This window comes from Microcaecilia unicolor, chromosome 2 (genome assembly GCF_901765095.1).
Source record: "Microcaecilia unicolor chromosome 2, aMicUni1.1, whole genome shotgun sequence".
Classification (NCBI taxonomy): Eukaryota; Metazoa; Chordata; class Amphibia; order Gymnophiona; family Siphonopidae; genus Microcaecilia; species Microcaecilia unicolor.
Genome location: NC_044032.1, coordinates 451,641,445 through 451,659,622, shown reverse-complemented (window position 1 = coordinate 451,659,622; position 18,178 = coordinate 451,641,445). Strand labels below are relative to the sequence as shown.

The following is an 18,178-nucleotide window of genomic DNA, read 5'->3' as shown; positions in this document are numbered from 1 at the left end:
CTGTTCCTACATTGCAAAATGGTGTTGTCTTGGATGCACTTACATAGAATTCATTGGATTTTTCTACAGATTATTGTGAAGAACAATGTTCCTCATAGGCCGTTGACTGGAGGTCCTCTGCATTCCAAAGAACCCCTCCTGGTTGTGGTGCCTCCCTCAAACTTCAAGCCACCGCTCACTAACTCTGCCACCCAGCTAGCAAAACCACTGAGGTAAGACTAGTTTGAGGTCAGCTGTGAGAGTTGTGGTGGTTCGTGGACTCCTCTGGGCCGTGATAATGTGCATCCCACCACGTAGTAGCAGTGATTAAATGCATCCTGTGCTGCTGCCTCTTCATTTTCCTGCTGATAAAAACTTTCAGTGTGATTTTCTTCTTCTTTTTTTTTAAATTTCCCTGATCCAAAGCATCACAAGTACATCCACCCTTCTATTACATTAATGAAAAGATAAACCAGAATAGACACTACTATAGCATATAGAAGGTATTTAAAATGCAATATTAACAATCCACTATGGTAACTTTGCCCATTAAATAGTCATAAGTACATAAGTAATGCCATACTGGGAAAAGACCAAGGGTCCATCGAGCCCAGCATCCTGTCCACGACAGCGGCCAATCCAGGCCAAGGGCACCTGGCAAGCTTCCCAAACGTACAAACATTCTATACATATTATTCCTGGAATTTTGGATTTTTCCAAGTCCGTTTAGTAGCGGTTTATGGACTTGTCCTTTAGGAAACCGTCCAACCCCTTTTTAAACTCTGCTAAGCTAACCGCCTTCACCACTTTCTCCGGCAACGAATTCCAAAGTTTAATTACACGTTGGGTGAAGAAAAATTTTCTCCGATTTGTTTTAAATTTACTACACTGTAGTTTCATCGCATGCCCCCTAGTCCTAGTATTTTTGGAAAGCGTGAACAGAAGCTTCACATCCACCTGTTCCACTCCACTCATTATTTTATATACCTCTATCATGTCTCCCCTCAGCTGTCTCTTCTCCAAGCTGTATAGCCCTAGCCTCCTTAGTCATAGGGAAGTCGTCCCATCCCCGCTATCATTTTAGTCGCCCTTCGCTGCACCTTTTCCAATTCTACTATATCTTTCTTGAGATGCGGCGACCAGAATTGAACACAATACTCAAGGTGCGGTCGCACCATGGAGCGATACAACGGCATTATAACATCCTCACACCTGTTTTCCATACCTTTCCTAATAATACCCAACATTCTATTCGCTTTCTTAGCGAACATCTCATATAAACCCATTCTCAAAGTTCAACAGGTGCCAACACTTCTTGCATCAAACCCAAAATATATAGTTTCCATCCTGTCACCTACACCGGGTCATCACCTCCTTTTCCTACTGGCCATTCCTCTCCCTATGTACCCCAGCATCCAAGCTAGAAGAATGCTGGGGTACATAGTAAGAGGAATGGCAGTAGGAAAAAGGAGGTGATGATGTCCCTGTATAAGACTAAATGAGACTTCATTTAGAATAATGTGTACAATTCTGAAGTTGGCACCTTCAAAAAGATATAAACAGGATGGAGTCAATCAAGAGGATGGCTACTAAAATGTTCGGTGGTCTTCATCATAAAGAGCATGGGGACAGACTTAAAGATCTCAATATGTATACTTTGGAAGAAAGGTGGGAGAGAGGAGATATGATAGCGACATTTAAATACTTATACAGCATAAATGCACAGGAGGTGAGTCTCTTTCAATTGAAAGGAAGCTCTGGAATGAGGGGGCATAGGATGAAGGTGAAAGGGGATAGACTCAGAAGTAACCTGAGGAAATACTTCTTCATGGGAAGGGTGGTAAATTTGTGGAACAGCCTCCTGGTGGAAGTGGTGGAGATGAAAACAGTTTCTGAGTTCAAGAGAGCTTGGGACAAGTACATAGGATCTCTAAGAGAATGACAGGGAAAGTAGATGGCAAGGATGGGCAGACTGGATAGGCCATATATCTGCCTACGTTTTTCTCTGTTTTTATGTTTTCTATGTTTCTAATATAATTGTTTTTACTTTTCCTTCCACAGACCCATACCTCCCCAAAAGTGAGTATCAACCTAATTATTTATATAGTTATTGCCAGAATTACTAACACATACTGTTAATACCTGTTATTTTAACACAGGTCCTATTTTACACCAGGGGCGTAGCTAGAAGGGGCCACGGGGGGCATGGACCCCCCTCCCGCCACCGAATCCCCCACCGCCGACCCTCCCCTGTCGCCGTGCTGCCAGGTACCTTTGCAGGCGGGGCTCCCCAACCCCCGCCAGCCGAAGTCTTCTTCAGTGCCGGTCAACTCCTGCGCCTTCGCTGATGATCTGTTTCTCAGTCCTGACGTCCTGCACAGGGCTACATACAGGACGTGCATGTAGGACGTCAAGAGTTAAAAACAGATCATCAGCGAAGAAGCTGGAGTTGACTGGCGCTGAAGAAGACTTTGGCTGGCGGGGGTTGGGGACCCTCGTCAGGAAAGGTACCTTGCGGCGGTGACGGGGGAGGGTCGGCGGCGAGGGGGAGGCGGCTGGGGGAGGCGGGGTAAACTTCCCCCCCCCCCCCCCACCTCGGGCTCTGGCTCTCCTATCTTATTTTTTAGGTTTCTAGCATTAGTACACAGACACTTCAAAGTGTTGGGTTTTTTTTCCTTGCATCTACAAGCTGTTTACAAGTTGACAGGTTTGCAACCTTTGCTCTGCTCGTTCCTTGAACACTCCCAGCTTTCTTTCACCTTTATTAAAACCTCTATATTTAGTTTCCCTAAATGTCCTTTTATAATAGTATCTTTCAAGGATACTTCAACCATGTGCTCTTGAGCTACTGTGGGCTAACCCCCCACTCCTTCCCATTCTAATTTAAAAGCTGCTCTATCTCCTTTTTAAATGTTAGTTCCTGCAGCCTGGTTTCATCCTGGTTAAGGTGGAGTCCATCCTTTCAGAATAGGCTCCCACTTCACCAGAATGTTGCTCAGCTCCTAGCAAATCTAAATTCCTCCTCGTTGCACCATTGTCTCATCCACACATTGAGACTTCAGAGCTCTGCCTGCCTCTTGGGTCCTGCGCACGTGCATCACAGTTCTATTTCCAAGTTACACCCCTGGGGAGCCTGTTGGGTCCTGCGCACGTGCATCACAGTTATATCAAAGTTATGCCCCTGGGAACACCTGCCCACAGACTGCATTCACAGAGCTACAGTCTTTCAGCTTGACAGTTTTCTATGCAAAGATACTTCCCAGGAAGTGTATAAGAATCCTTTTCTGCATGGAAAAAAGTTACTCTGTCGCTCAGTCAGTGGCAAATGTGTATGCATTATGCAGCAGAGGACGAGAGGGAACCACGGACAGGACTGATTACAGGGTTCAGTGAGAAGATTTTCAGCAATGATTAGAGAACAAGCTTGGGTGTCACTGCTTTGGTGGGAAGGTGATTGTGAGAGCAGGGAAAGTTCAGTCAGGTCATTATCTTTGATCATTTCACTTTTTTTTCTATATACTGTTGTCACAGTAGTTACTGGTATTGGAAAGTGGTATGGGGGGAGGGACCTCAAAAAGGAGAAGAACTGTGGAAAATCTACAGGAGCGCTCCAAACTAGACATTTGATGGAAGGAGTAAGAGAAAACTTCATAAAGAAGCATTTGAAATTATTTATTACTGCCCTGCTGCTACATGGAGACCCAGTCTCACACTCATACAGCACATAGATCAGATTATGTGCAGTGTTGCCTTTCTTTTCATATGGGTCACAGGCTTTTCAACAAATGTTGAAAATTGACAGATAAAAAAAAGATTTAAAACATAACAATTAGGGATGCATTTTGATTATAATTTTTAATCGTGATTAATCATGCAATTAAAGTTGGACCATAGCTATTCATTGGGGTCACAAGGATGGGGAGGGGGCACATTTTCTCTCTCCACCCCCCCCCCCCCCCACTAGATATCTTACCTTTGCTGGTGGGGATGCCAAAGCCATCAAAGAAATCCATTGCCAAAGTGTCCTCTTTCCTCCTTGTGCTCCCTCAGCAGCGACGAAGCCAGTGGGGTGCCTCCAGCCGCCGATACCGGCACTCCCCGAGCATGCTCAGTTCATGCACAATCTGAGTATGCTTGGGGAGTGCAAGAGCTGGTGGCTGAAGGCACCCCGCTGATTTCCTCGCTCCTGAGTTAGTACGATGAAGAAGGGGGTGACTCAGGAAATGGATTTTGTCAGCTGGCGGGGCTTCAGCTGCTCCACCAGCCATTGAACAGCCATGGGGGGGGGGGGGCTTTCACCCATTCTCTCTCACTCACTGTGACCCCTGTGCCTTCATCCATTCTCTCTCTCTGTGCCCCCGTGCCTTCACCCAATCTCTCTCCCTCCAGGTGCCCTCTGTGACTTCACCCATTCTCTCTTTCTCTCTTTGTCTCCCTGTGCCTTCACCCATTCTCTCACTCTCTAATATGCCTCTCCTCTCACATTCTCCTTCGCTCTCCCACCCGCCATCTCTCCCAGACTGCAGCGGCAGCGGTGGCTCTCCCCTCCCAGTTTACCTAATCAATTGACTTGTAGTAAATCTTCGCCCTGCAGCAGCCACCGGCTGGCTACATATTGAAATGCTGCCTCAGCCTGTACCGGGCCTTTTCTTCTGACCCGGTGCCCCTTTCTGAAAATAGGAAGTTGCATCAGAAGGGGGGGGGGCAGGGCGGGTCAGAAAGAAAGTCCCAGTGTAGGCCAAGGCAGCATTTCAATATACTGCCATCCACTGCTGGACGAAGATTTAGTGCAAGACAACTAAGATAAATTGGGAGGGGAGGGGAGAGCCACCGGCGGTCCCAGAGGGAAGCAAGAGATGCCGGATTGGGTGGGCGGTTAATCATTAATCGCAATTAATGTTGGACTGGGCGAGTGGTTAATCGTTAATCGCGGCATTAAATCACGATTAACATGCAGCCATAATAACAATGCATTCCAAAGTACTGTGAGGAATCATTTTGAGTTATTTTGGTTATATTTGCAGGTCATGTATTTGTTATCCACAAACTGGGTAAACGCTTTTGACGGTACTATGTAAGCCACATTGAGCCTGCAAATAGGTGGGAAAATGTGGGGTACAAATTAGAGAGTTGCACGGGGACAGAAATCCAACCCGTCCCCACTGGAATCCAACCCGTCCCCATTTGTCCCCTTAGGGAATCTAACCCATCCACGTCCGTCCCCGTGGGGAATCTAACCCATCCCCGCCCGTCCCCATGGGGAATCATACCCGTCCCTGCAAGAATTTAATCTGTCCTCACCCACAAGAATTTAATGGTACATTAAAAAAATTCCTGTCAGCTCTCTCAGTCTCTGGGTTTGAGCCGCAGCACTGCAGGCAAGGAAGGAATGGAAGTTGGAACACTTTGGTGCGCACATATAAGACTTCTCTGATTCACTGGCACTATGTGCTAAGAGATCACCACATGCACACGCCAGTAGGTCAGGTGACATCTGATGCTCATGCTTATGTCAGAGCTGAAGTCTGCGCATCAGCCCGGAAGCAGAGAGGATTAATAGTGATAGTAAATGACAGCAGATAAAAACCGGATCGGTCCATCCAGTCTGCCCAATAGTCACAATCATTATCAATTCATGATTAAATCAACAATGAATGTGATATTATATACTTGATTATGATCTTTCTTTGGCGTTTCTGGGACATAGACCATAGAAGTCCGCCTGGCCCTATCCTTATGTTCCAACTGCTGGAGTTGCCCTCAAAGCCCACTCCAGCCTATTCATCTTCTCATTTGCGGGACACGGACCGTAAAAGTCTGTCCAGAACTGTCCTCATGTTCCAGCCACTAAAGTTGCTGTCTAAACCCTTTCCAGCCCATCCAAAACCAGATTGCCATATATGAGACACAGACCACACAGGTCTCCCAGTATCGGCCCTAGTTAATCACAGCCAAAGTCACCATGTAAGTGTCACGCAACACATCCACACACATGCAGCCATTTAAGTTTAGGTTTTTTATAAATTCCATTTTCTAAATAGAGATCCTCTGTGTTCATCCCATGCCTTTTTGAATTTCGTCACCATTTGAATTTCTACCACCTCCTTAATGGAGGCTTTCCACATCTGTGCTGTTAAAGCAAGGAAGAGGAGAAGACAGCACTCAAAGAACTTGGTACTCGGTAGGTGAGAGGCTGGCGCAACTGCAGCATACACTTCCACGGGAACCCCACAGGAACTGCTTCCATCCCCACGGGAACCCTACAGGAACTGCTTCCGTCCCCACGGGAACCCCACAGGAACTGCTTCCGTCCCCACGGGAACCCCACAGGAACTGCTTCCGTCCCCACAGGATCCTCGCAAAACTGCTTCTATCCCCGCGGGATTCCCGCGAACCCCATTCCCGTGCAAGTCTCTAGTACAAATGCAACAAATAAATAAATAATAAATTACCAGAAATTAATGCAATACTTTAGGGTAATTTCAAAGTCATTTGCCCACATAAATAGGTCTATTTGAAAACTGTCCCAATTCAGTCTGGCTAAAAGTAATGCATTAATAAGAATTTTAAAAGTACACACACTATTATTTATTTGCTCACGCTTTTTCCAGTAGCAACTCAAGATGAGTTAAATTCAGGTACACTAGATATTTCCCAGTTCCCAGAGGGCTCACAATCTAAAGGGCCTTCTTACTAAAGCTTAGCACAAACTAACAGACATTAACGTAGGAACATGCAGGACGTCAGGACTCACAGAAACAGAATCCAGATCAGTGAATGCGCTGGACTCGGAGACCGGTGCTGAAGGGGACTTCGGCTGGCGGGGGTTGGGGACCCCCGCCAGCAAAGGTACCTGGTGGTGGCGGAGTTGGGTTAATGGCGGCGGGAGGGGGGTCGAAAGGGAGGGAGGAGGGGCGGCGGTGCTGGGGGGAGGGGGGTCAAAAGTGGCAAGGGGGGTCAGCACTATCTAAGATCCTGTTTAGGTGATGCATGAGGTCTGCCATCTTCACACCAGAAAGGCAAGTGACCAGGCGATCCTCACGTCCATCAGTCACCCAGCTATCTTCATGCTTAATGATTGAATCACCAACTACAACAGCTGTCCAGCCCTTCCTGCCTGGCCAGAAGTTCTCACAGACATATCCTTGGTGCGAGAGGATAGTACATCCCCTGGTGGGCAGGTCCTGGCTACAGGAGTACTTCCTACTTCACCAGGGTGATGCTCTCCTTCTAGGAGCCCTCCCTCCTCCAAGGCAGCACAGGGGCTGCCAGACTGAAGGTAGGACTTCTCTACAATGACCCTGTAGGTCTAATCTATGCAGGGCCGGTCCAACCCAGTAAGCAAGGTAAGCATGGCAGGAGGGCGCCACCACACCATGTTTACCCTCGCCACTTACCTCAGCTCCCGGACCCCGACAGCAGCCCTGCCTTTGGTTTCTTGCTCTGGTACCCGCACCGCCCAGGGGCATTTAAATCTTGTATTTAAATTTACCTCCGACGTCGCAGCAGCTGCGCAACGTCAATGAAAGCGCTGCTGCCCGACATCTCTAGCCTTCCCTTCGCTCGTTTGTTCCCTCTCAGTGTCCCACCCTCACAAGGAAATGACATCAGAAGAAGGCGAGACTCTGAGGGAACGAGCGAAGGGAAGGCTGGGAGACGTCGGCAGCAGCGCTTTCACTGATGCTGCGCAGCTGCTGCGATGTCGGAGGTAAATTTAAACACAAGATTTAAACCAGAGAAGAGGGCATGAAGGTGGACATGGGAGCGGGAGGGCAGGGGAGAGAGTAGCATTAATCGATGGACATGGATGGGATGGCAGGGCCCAGGGAGAGAGGAGAAATTGCTGGACATGGAGGGGAGGGCAGGGGAGAGAGAGGAGAATTGCTGGATATGGATGGATGGAGGAGGGAAGGGGAGAGAGGAGCATCAATGGACAAGGATGGACATGGATGGGAGGACAGGGCCCAGGGAGAGAGGAGAAATTGCTGGACGTGGAGGGGAGGGCAGGGGAGAGAGAGGAGAATTGCTGGATATGGATGGATGGAGGGGGGCAGCCGGGGAGAGGAGAATTGCTGGATATGGATGAATAGATGGATGGAGGGCAGGGGATTTGCTGGACATGGGTGGGTGGATGGAGGGGAGGGCAGGGAGAGAATTGTTGGACATGGATGGAGGGAAGGGAAGACAGGTGTAATATTTTCAATGATGCCATGGCTAGTAAAAAGGGTGTGACTACTGTAGGGGCGGAGCCATAGTGATCCCGCCCATGGATGGGTAGGGGCAGCGAATAATAGGCTGCAGGAGGGCGCCAGAAACCTAGGACCGGCCCTGAATCTATGTACCTCTCTGTCTCCCTCAGCTCCTCCAAGTCTGCTATTCTAGCCTCAAGAGAACGGACCTGTTCTTTAGGAGCTAAAAGCTGTTTGCATTGGGCACACACATATAACTGCTGACCAACTGGGAGATAATCGTACATGTGGCACTCAATGCAAAAGACTTGATAGCACCCTTCTTGCTGCTGGACTGCTGTCTCCATCTTAGTATTTTTTTTGAGTTTTTCATTTTAAAACTTGCTAAGGTATTAAGAATATTAGTCTAATATTTAAAAAGTCTTTAGCTTATATAGTATAATGTGTGATTTATTTAATGTTTTCTTCTTAGAAAGTATTGAAATGTAATTAAAACTCTGTAAGAGTACTCCTCCCTTCTTATCCTAATTAGAATAGCTGACTATAAATGAAGCGCTGTTCTAGGGGTGGGCGAGATAGAAGACTAAACTAAGCCCTGCTGTGCCTGCTTGAGACTAACTGTTAATGCTGTAGTACAAAGTTCAAGTTTTAAAACTAGGGGGAAAGAGTATGGAGACTAGTTGATAAAGTTTGCTTCTTTTATATTTTTATTCTGCCTATCAATAACCTACAGTTCCTCCCTTAAACCCCAAAGCACAGAGCAAAATAATGTTCACTTATCAGAGAAAATTTAAGTGGCATCAAATCTTCAGTCAGCACACAGGGAGAGGATGAGAATCATAGAATAGTACTCTCAGAAGTGTCATCATGTGCCAAGGAAAGTCCCAGTGTATATATCAACGTTTTTTCAGTTTGTGATGTGCTGATTTGTGATATGTGATCTTTAAAAAGGCAGAAACTGCTAGATTCTATATAGCGTGCCTACAGATCCACAGTGAAATCCAGGCATATTCTATAACAATGCGTGTAACTTAATTGGCTTAACAAGTCAGTGTGTTTGACACCACTTAATAAGCAATAATGAGCACTAATTGGCAATAATTAGAATTTATGCGCAGAAGTCGCTAAGTGTGTTCTGTAATGAAATGTGCCTAAATTCTAATGCGTGCAGTTCAAAAGGGGCGTGGCTATGGGCATAAAAATGGGCACTTCATGGGCATTTCAAAATTTACGCACTTAGGGCCCCTTTTACCAAGCTGTGGCAAAATGAGGCCTGCACTGGCGTCGGGTTCGTGATTTTGACGCACGCCAAGCCCCCTTTTACCGCAGGCTCCCATGCTAACCCGGCGGTGACTGGACAGCACAAGGCACTGCCCAATTATCACCAGGTGCACACCATTGCTACAAAAATAAATATAGTTTTGTAGCACCGGATATGACAGCGCACTGGGGGTGGGAACTACTGCCAGGCTGCTGTGGTAGCCCGGCAGTAGTTCCTTTTTAGCAGGAAATAAGCCCACATTGGGGGCCGTAGTTACAGAATATGCCCCAGTGCATTTAAACCTATGCACAGGGATTTAAGCCATGTTTTTACTGGTGTAAATGGAGGCACGTAGTTTTAGGCACTGGGATATCAACTAAGCCTATTCTATATACTGTGCCTAAATCTAGGTGCCGCTTATAGAATATGCTTAGGCGGAAATGTTTACTCCATGGATTTTTTAGGCGCCTTATATAGAATCTGGCCCAAACTTTGCATCTTCACATTGGGAAGGGATACTAATCTGGTTGGGGTGGAGGTGGGGGGTTAGAAGATACTAATTGTATGTGAGTAAGGAGGTGGGAATGCTGATCAGCATGGGGAAGGGGTTTAGAAGATGCTGATCGGGATTAGAGGGGGTTTAGAAGATACTGATTTTCGTGGAGTGGGGGGGCTGGAAAGCTGATTGAATGTTGGCAGGGGGTTTGGAAGATGTTTATTGGGGTTGAGGGAGTTGGAATGCTGATTGGGGTTGGAGCAGGTTTAGAAGATGTTGATTGTAGTGGGGTGGGGGGTTGGAATGCTAATTGAGGTTGGGAGGGGGTTTGGAAGATGCAGATCAGAGTTGGAAGTTCAGGATCTGGATTTAGGGGGTATGGGATCTGAATGCTGATCAAGGGCCCAATTTTTTAAAGCACGTGGCCATGTTAATATATGCCAATAGCACAGACGCATTTTCCATGCTGTAACTACCTCCTCTATGTGGTAACTGTAAGACTGACGCTAGCCATTTCCCCAAGTTACTTCAGAGGCTTTGTGCTTATCTTGTATTAATTTATGTACCTAACGTGTGGCAGCTGCAAAACTTTAACAAACCACTTTCATTAACAGGCCCCTATATTTTCAAAGTATGTTAAAGACCCAAATGTTTGCTAACAAATGTACATCCCCACCTTTGGGCTACTGGTGTGCTGTCTGAATCAAAAGCCCTTTATATTGCATTACTGTCTGATAGCTGCTATAAAGTATAAAGAAAGATAATGATCATTGGAATAAAGAAAAATAGGAATAATAATGCATGTGTTTTGAAATTATAAGTTGATAATCCTGTAGTGTGAAGTAATGTATCATTCACTTTGTTTTAGGCCAGGTCCAGGAGTAAAATTTCAATCAACCTCCTTTCCACTGAAGAAATGACAATTGGAGTCAAGATGACCTAGGCATTATTGGAAAAAGAAAACCTAATGGTTTTGTTATTTGCACTATAAGAAAAAAAAAAAACTACCAGGACATTTTTTTTTTTTTTTTGGTATGAAAGAATGTACATGCTGTGTCTTAGGAAAATGTTGCCACTGAGGGGTTTACAATGTCTTGCTATACAGCAGGGATTTCTTTCCCACTAAACATTTTTCTGGGGCTTGCAGAGAAATCCATAGAGGAGAGTCCTGGTCTGGTGCCTTCAAAACATCCGTGAAGGATGTTTGGTTTTTTGTTTTTTGTTTTTTGGGTTTTTTTTTAGCCTTGCCAAAACACAGCATTATAGCTATGAAAAGATGTGCCTTGCTATTTCAGAAGAATATGAGTCTGCTGTCCATGAAGGAGAATCATTTCAGTCACACAGTGGTCTGGGACCTTCACTCTAAACCATGAAAGACATTTCTTTAATTTATACAAGGTTCTAGAACAGGCAGTCTACTGTTAAAGAAGTTTGTCCCTCTAAATCACACAGTGGTCGGGTTGCAATAATGTAGCACATGAAAGAATGCCATCCAGTCCTATCCAGAACAATAGTCATGGCTTACAGAGAGATGAAGAAATCACCTGTTAATTTGCAATTTGGAAACAGAATCGAAAGCAGTGGGCAAACCTTAGCCAGCCATGATGACAGAACACCACAACATGGTTTACTGCTAGACAAGGGGTGAAACAGCAGCCATCTGGACATAGTTTCTCAGAGATAAATTTCTTGGTGCTTTGAAGAAAATGTGCTGGAAGAACCTGAATTTGGCCACCAACGGTGGCATCTCATAGAAGACCTTCAGAGATATCCACCTGAATTTCCTGAAGGATTCTCCTTATATTCCCCAGCCTCTCTTTGTGTAGGAAATATAGTTGTGATACAAATGGTCTGTTGACTGTATCTCTGAACAGCATAAATTGTTCTGACGCCTGGGACAGAACATAAGTATTATCCAAATAATGGTACAACTTCAACTGTGCAAAAACACAGAACAGGTCTCCACAACTCACACAATGCAGCACAGCAGACGGTGGACATTAACAGTCCTTTATTTCTAATAGGTATGACTCGACATGGGCCATGTTTCGGCTACAGTGTCTGCATCAGGAGTCTGGGAGTCTAAAGGATGAACTCAAATTGAGACGATCAATGTATGGATCAAACTAGACAAAAAGTCTGTCTCATAAATTAAAAACGATTCTCACCAAAAGCGTATGTGCCGTTTTTCTGACTTTTGCAAAATATTCACAGCAAATCTCCAACAGCTCTCTTCTGCTAGATAGAAATAAAGGACTGTTAATATCCACCATCTGCTGTGCTGTCTTCTCCATTGTGTTGGTTTACAACTTCAACTATAGCAGCAATCTAGTTTACTTGGAAATTTAACTTAATTCACTGCGGAGTATTCTCTGACAGACTGAGTTAAGTTCAGAGGACACCATTGTACTGTGAAGAACAATACATTTTGGGTGAGCGGAACCATCTTATACCCAAAGCAATCCTGCCATCTCACGTATTACCAATGAACTCACACTTCTTCTGTATGTACAGTGCGTGACCAGTTAGGATCAGCAACCCAACACAACTAATGTCACTTTATAGCTGAAATATATTGCAGTCATTAAATAGAGGCTTTCAGATTGTGCTGCGCTATAGACAAGAGAGAAAGCGAGCACCTCTGAAATAATATTGGTACTATTTCAATATATTAAAAGCAGAAATCTTTTGGGGGGGGGGAATACATAAATGCTGTAGACACAGTAATGTATGAGTAACTGTTTTCACTGTCTTGAGCTGCTCTTGCAAAAAGTGGGGTCAATGTTTAAATGGAGTTATATGTTTATCAGTAGCCGGTAAACATATATGAGTATTCCACTACCCATGTATTTTCAGCTGCAATACAGAGAAGAAGTTATCAGTGTGGGCTAAGTTAAGAAGTGTTACATTGCTGTTAACCCCAGTTATTAGTAATTAGGTCTAATGCATAAAATGCATGAATTAGTGGTAAAATAACATGTCTTAACAGTAGTCCATATTTATAACTGTGCCCCACAGTGTTGGGCTGAAAATAGTACTAACCAGTCCAACACCATCCATGTGGATGATAATTCTATAACAGGGTACCTACTATAGGTGCTGGTTATGATGCCCATTGTAATCCATTTCTATAAAGAAATAAGACACCTACTTTTCTTTGCAGAATACTAATGCAAGTAGCATAGAAAATGCGAACATCTAGGTTCGACTGCTTATTCCAGCCTTATAGCTGAGGTAAATGGCCGCATGCACATGCTTAAATGATAATATTGTACAATGTGCAGATGTACATGAGTGCTCCACCCATGCTGTGTCCAAACTCCATCCATGTACAGGCCCACCAGCAAAGTATGTTCCATCAAAACCTGGCGTGTACTTTTCCATTAGTTGGTATTCTACATGAGGTCATTTATTTCCTAACTGGGCCACTCATGCAGCTAAAACTAGGCAGTTCCCTCTCAAATTCCTCCTATAGTGGTGGGGGGGAGGGGTGCAGAGGAAGGGTGACACAGCAACATTATCCACATAGAGGCGGTATTCAGCTGCTGTATGGATAAGTCATAGGGCTAGTTTAGGCCTGCTACAGAGCAGACCTAAACTAAATGTATAGTGGCATTCACTGAAATATATATATCCAATCTACGTTTATGACTATGCAGTAATTCTATAATTAGGCATCTCAATTTAGGTGCCTCGAAGGCGCATGGTAGGAGTCATTTCTATAATGGAACCTAGACATCAAGATTCCTTTATAGAACACTGGCATAACCTGTTATCAATGCATCTGACATTTAGTGGCCATAAATACATGCACCTCAATGTACCCTTCTTGCAAATACACACTATGCAAGATAAGCATGTATTTACAGATTGGTGGCATATACATGCACTTATGCATACATAATTTATGCGCATTTATGCTAGTATTCTAACGCATGCCTAAATGATAGAATGTAGTCTATAGAATTGTCCTTCAGGTGTTCAATGAGCTGAATATATCTATTAACTTAAACACAGCAGCCATTAATTGAATGTGGTGGCAGCCACCAATGAAAATTACCCTCATGTGATCTGTTAACTTCTAGCCTGTAACTCCACATTATTTGTACAATGACTGTAGGGCTAGAATGGAGAGCAGAGGTTTGCTTGTCCCATCTGAAATGTTGTTACTTTGCATATTTAATACTTTTCTTTTTCTTGCTTAAACTTCTTTTCCCATCATGCGATGCAAACCATTGCTGGTGGTTAAAAGATACTGGAGTTAGGACCTTTCAGTTAGTTTGAATAGTAGTTGTTTTGTCCTTTAAGTTTAATTACAGATTTGATAAACAGCCTTTCAAAAACATCAGCAAAATGGTGTACAACATAAAAATAATGCTTTAAAACAAATCATAACTAGGTAAGAGAGTGTGTTTGAAAGAAGAAAAAAATCTTTCATGCCACCCCATGACTGACATTCTCTCTTTAAACCTAATAATATTGGATACTTTGTGCCTTATTCAAAAAGGACATTCCTCCATTTTGTGCCTATAGAAAAATTATGTTATCGAATAAGGCCCTATGCCTATGAAAAAGGGCTTAGGAAGTGCATTCATTCATGAAATAATAAAACTGATCCTGTGGGGGAAAAATCCCCATAGTGTATGTTGCATCATCACCCAGTGTGAGCAAGGAGCAACAGTCAGTATGATAACACCAGTACAGGATCACCCTCAGCTATCTTACGCAGCAGGAAGTCAGCAATGCTTAGGGAAGGTCCGTGAAATGACTTTGGTTGATTTTAGTTGGAAGAGTAGCAGTTTGGCAACTCTAAACATCCTGGCGAGAGTCATATATTAGTTAGATTACGCAAGTCCACAGGTCCACGGTGTCCCACCATTTTCAAGCTGCTTAACAGCACTCTGTATATAGTAATAAGGATTTTCTTTGGATTATCTGTAGCAATGGTCTTCACATTCTTTTTCTACACCAAATACTGCAATCAGCTCAAATGTGCTGGTCTAGGACTTTTTCCTAAGAAGGCATTTTTTTCAAGCTTTATTGAAAGGAACTTTCTGTGATGCATCAAGCCAGAGTTCAATTAGGCATATTACATCTCTTCGCTCTTCAGTTAACAAATCATAAATCAAACTTAATTTATTGCATGTTAAGCAAACATTGAGGTCAGAATAAAAAGTTGCTAAAATTGAAATTATTCCCTAATAGGGATTATCAAATTAGCAAAATGAATCCCTTTTAGAGGTAGTTTAACAGTATAAAAATTGGCTGTAGATCCATTCCCCCTTATCACCTCAATAGGTGATCAGGTGTAATAATCTTTCAGAAGCTTTATTAAAATGCTGCGTATAGTACACATGATTAACTTGAGTTATTCTCCCTCATCCCGTTGCAGTAAGAATACCCCAAAGATTACCGAAAGCTGAAAACCAGGTTTGCTGTGGGGTCTCAGGACAGGTTTGGGAAGCCCCATCATTACAAATGTTTTATTTTATTTATTCTGTTACCCATCCTCATCCCCAATATGAAAGCAGTTTGTTTTTATGGATAAAAAGGTGCTATACAAATATCCAAAATAACTGTTTTCGCTGTCCTTCGTTTCGTGACAATCCATGCTGCTTGCTGTGGTATTCATACCAGTGGCAGCACGAATGGCGCTAATTCTCTTTAAGCACATCAGAAAACCTTGATGCCAACAGTACTGTCAAAGTTCCACTGAGGCTCTTCAAGGGGTTTTGGCTCTGAAAAGGACATGAAGGTTCCTGGATGTAATAATATAGGATCAGCTCTTATGTTTACCTCTTTTCTCTTTCTCCATCGGAACAGGAATCCAATGATGGAACAGTGCAGGGAGAGAAAGGCACTGATAAATTCATCTTTTTCATAGCAGGCTGTACCTGTCCTTAGGCAGATATTTAATATGATAAGAGTTGTACAGTTCATGGCAAGTTTTGATTTATTTTTCACAGTGATTGTTAGCTATAATACAAATATTGTTTTATTGGTGAAACAGGCATCTTGGATTCAAATGAGCAAAAGGTATGGGTGTGGGTGTTTGTGGGTTTATTTTTTTTCACATCTCTTGTTTTGTACGGTATACCTGCGCAGTCTCACTCGGAGTGCTCACATTCATAGTACCTCTACCAGGAATTCCCAAACCCGTCCTTGGAGAAACCCAGTCAGTCAGGTTTTCAGGATATCCACAATGAATATGCATGAGATTGATTTGCATTCACTGCCTCCTTGGTATGCAAGTCAATCTCATGAATATTCATTGTGGATATCTGAACCCCAGGACAGGTTTGGGAATCACTTCCCTCTGCAATCCAGGAAAAGGTGCTGGGCCACTGACTGTAGTGGAAACATCATTTCTGGGAGAAGCCCATGGCTACCTACAGCTCACACACACATCACTTCGCATAAATTAACATCTGTTTCACAATCAGTGACAAGGCAGGGAGTAAATGTCTGCCTCTAGTGGAATGGATCAATAGGAACAGTAAGACTGAAAACTGAAAAACCGTAACATACATGTTTACAACACTGCAATGCTTGTCTCAACTGTTTTTGTATTTTTTATAAGTGAAAATGCACTTGCATATGTATGTATTCATTTCCAGGACCTTCAAAATTTTATGTCTAACTAGCATATGAAAAAAATAAAGGTACTATGCAAATTACTATTAATGTTACATTTTTATAGCTATCATCTGTCTCTGTAATGGTGAACTTTATTTTTATTACAAAGGTTTCCTAAACCTCCTTCCCAGGGCAGCAGGATGCCAAAAGCATTGTACACTTTTTATGATATAATACAGAACAATAAAAGACAATGATGAAGAAGCCTCAGATTAACAATAAAACATACACCAAGTTTACCACAACTTGAAGAGGGCAACCTAAATAGCAAAGAACCATATATGGTTCAGTCCTCCACTCCTTAACATTTACAGGAATAGTCAGGTGTTCACCTTCTGGAGATAAGATGATGGTGGTCAAATCTAGTGCTCTACCAGGGATGATCACTGAAAACATTCTTGCCCTGGATTTGTCCCTTCTTACAGGTCAGAATAATTAGCAAGGCCACCTGCCTGGAACAAACAGGGCCAGTTCAAGGGATTGTGGCATCCTGAGACAACTTTTGCTTCAGCACCCCCTGCCGTCTCCCCTCCCCCCCCCCCCCCCACACACACATACACATCAGCTCCCTTTTAGCCAGTCAATTGGCCTGCTTAACACCAACTCATCCCAGAGATGATGGAAGCAGGATTGATCCACTCTCACTTCTGCCTCAAGGGCTTCCTTCTTCAAAATGGCGCCATTGCTCCCACTGTGATACCACTACAGCCATACGGCAAATGGAGCTGGCATGGGCAAGAGTGGTTGTGGTTCAATCCTGCCCCAACATCCCCTTAGACCACCATGGATATATAGGTAGGCCTGGGGGAGGGGGGCTTACAGGTGGTGGGTGGAATGGCCTCAAGGGGGCTCCTAGTTGGTTCCAGAATGGGTTTGCTCTTTGGAGGGGAGCTGAGGAGGGGGGGGTCAGCTTTTATGTGTGGGTTGGGGGGAGAGGGAATGCCACTGGGGGCATCAGGAGCAGATCCATGATAGGCTGCTACCCAGAAGTTATCTGGGCACCAGCCGATATTCAGTGCCACTGCCTGAGCCTGAACAGCTAATCGGCCAAAGACAGGTCAGCCATTTGCGCCCTGGTACTGAATCTCATCAGTGCCCGGATAAATGCCAGCTCCACCCAGACTCCATCCCTGGACCACCCCAGCACTACCTGGATAATAGAGTGGTGAGTGCTGGTATTCAGCAGCACTACCTGGTGAAATGCCACTGAATATCAGTAGTTAGTTGGCCACAAGCCATTTAACTGTTTTTTTAATATTGACCCTTTAATGAGTAGTAAAAATTATTATTTTTAACTTGTCTGGACATTTTATTTCATTGGTCTGGTCCCTGTTTATTTCCATTTTCTTCAGCCTTTTCCCTCCATCTGATTCCCAGCTCTTTTTCCCCACTCAGTAGGGCTCGGGGCACTCAAGCTTAAGAGCACCAAAAGCCTCTGCCTCAGTGGCTCCATCCACCACAGCGGCAGGAGCTTGCGCTTTTTACTCCTGCTGTTTCTCTACATCTTCATTGGGCTCTGCTAGCATGGAGGGAGGTTTCAGAATGCAAGAACAGGTAGAACCAGACAAAGATGCACAGAGTAATAGGAGTGAAATTCTACAGAGAAGTGAAGGGGAA

The 18,178-nt window shown here is 44.1% G+C and overlaps 1 protein-coding gene across 1 annotated transcript in view; it reads left to right on the top strand.

Annotated features, from left to right (window-relative positions):
- Nucleotides 1-16,602, top strand: part of LOC115461247 (disintegrin and metalloproteinase domain-containing protein 33-like) — a 365,631-nt gene extending 349,029 nt beyond the window's left edge. The window contains exons 22-24 of the mRNA XM_030190948.1: nucleotides 70-212; nucleotides 2,041-2,058; nucleotides 10,794-16,602. Of these exons, the coding sequence (XP_030046808.1) occupies nucleotides 70-212; nucleotides 2,041-2,058; nucleotides 10,794-10,845 (213 nt within the window). The 3' untranslated portion in view covers nucleotides 10,846-16,602. The remainder of the gene's footprint in view (nucleotides 1-69; nucleotides 213-2,040; nucleotides 2,059-10,793) is intronic.
- Nucleotides 16,603-18,178: the final 1,576 nt, after the last annotated feature.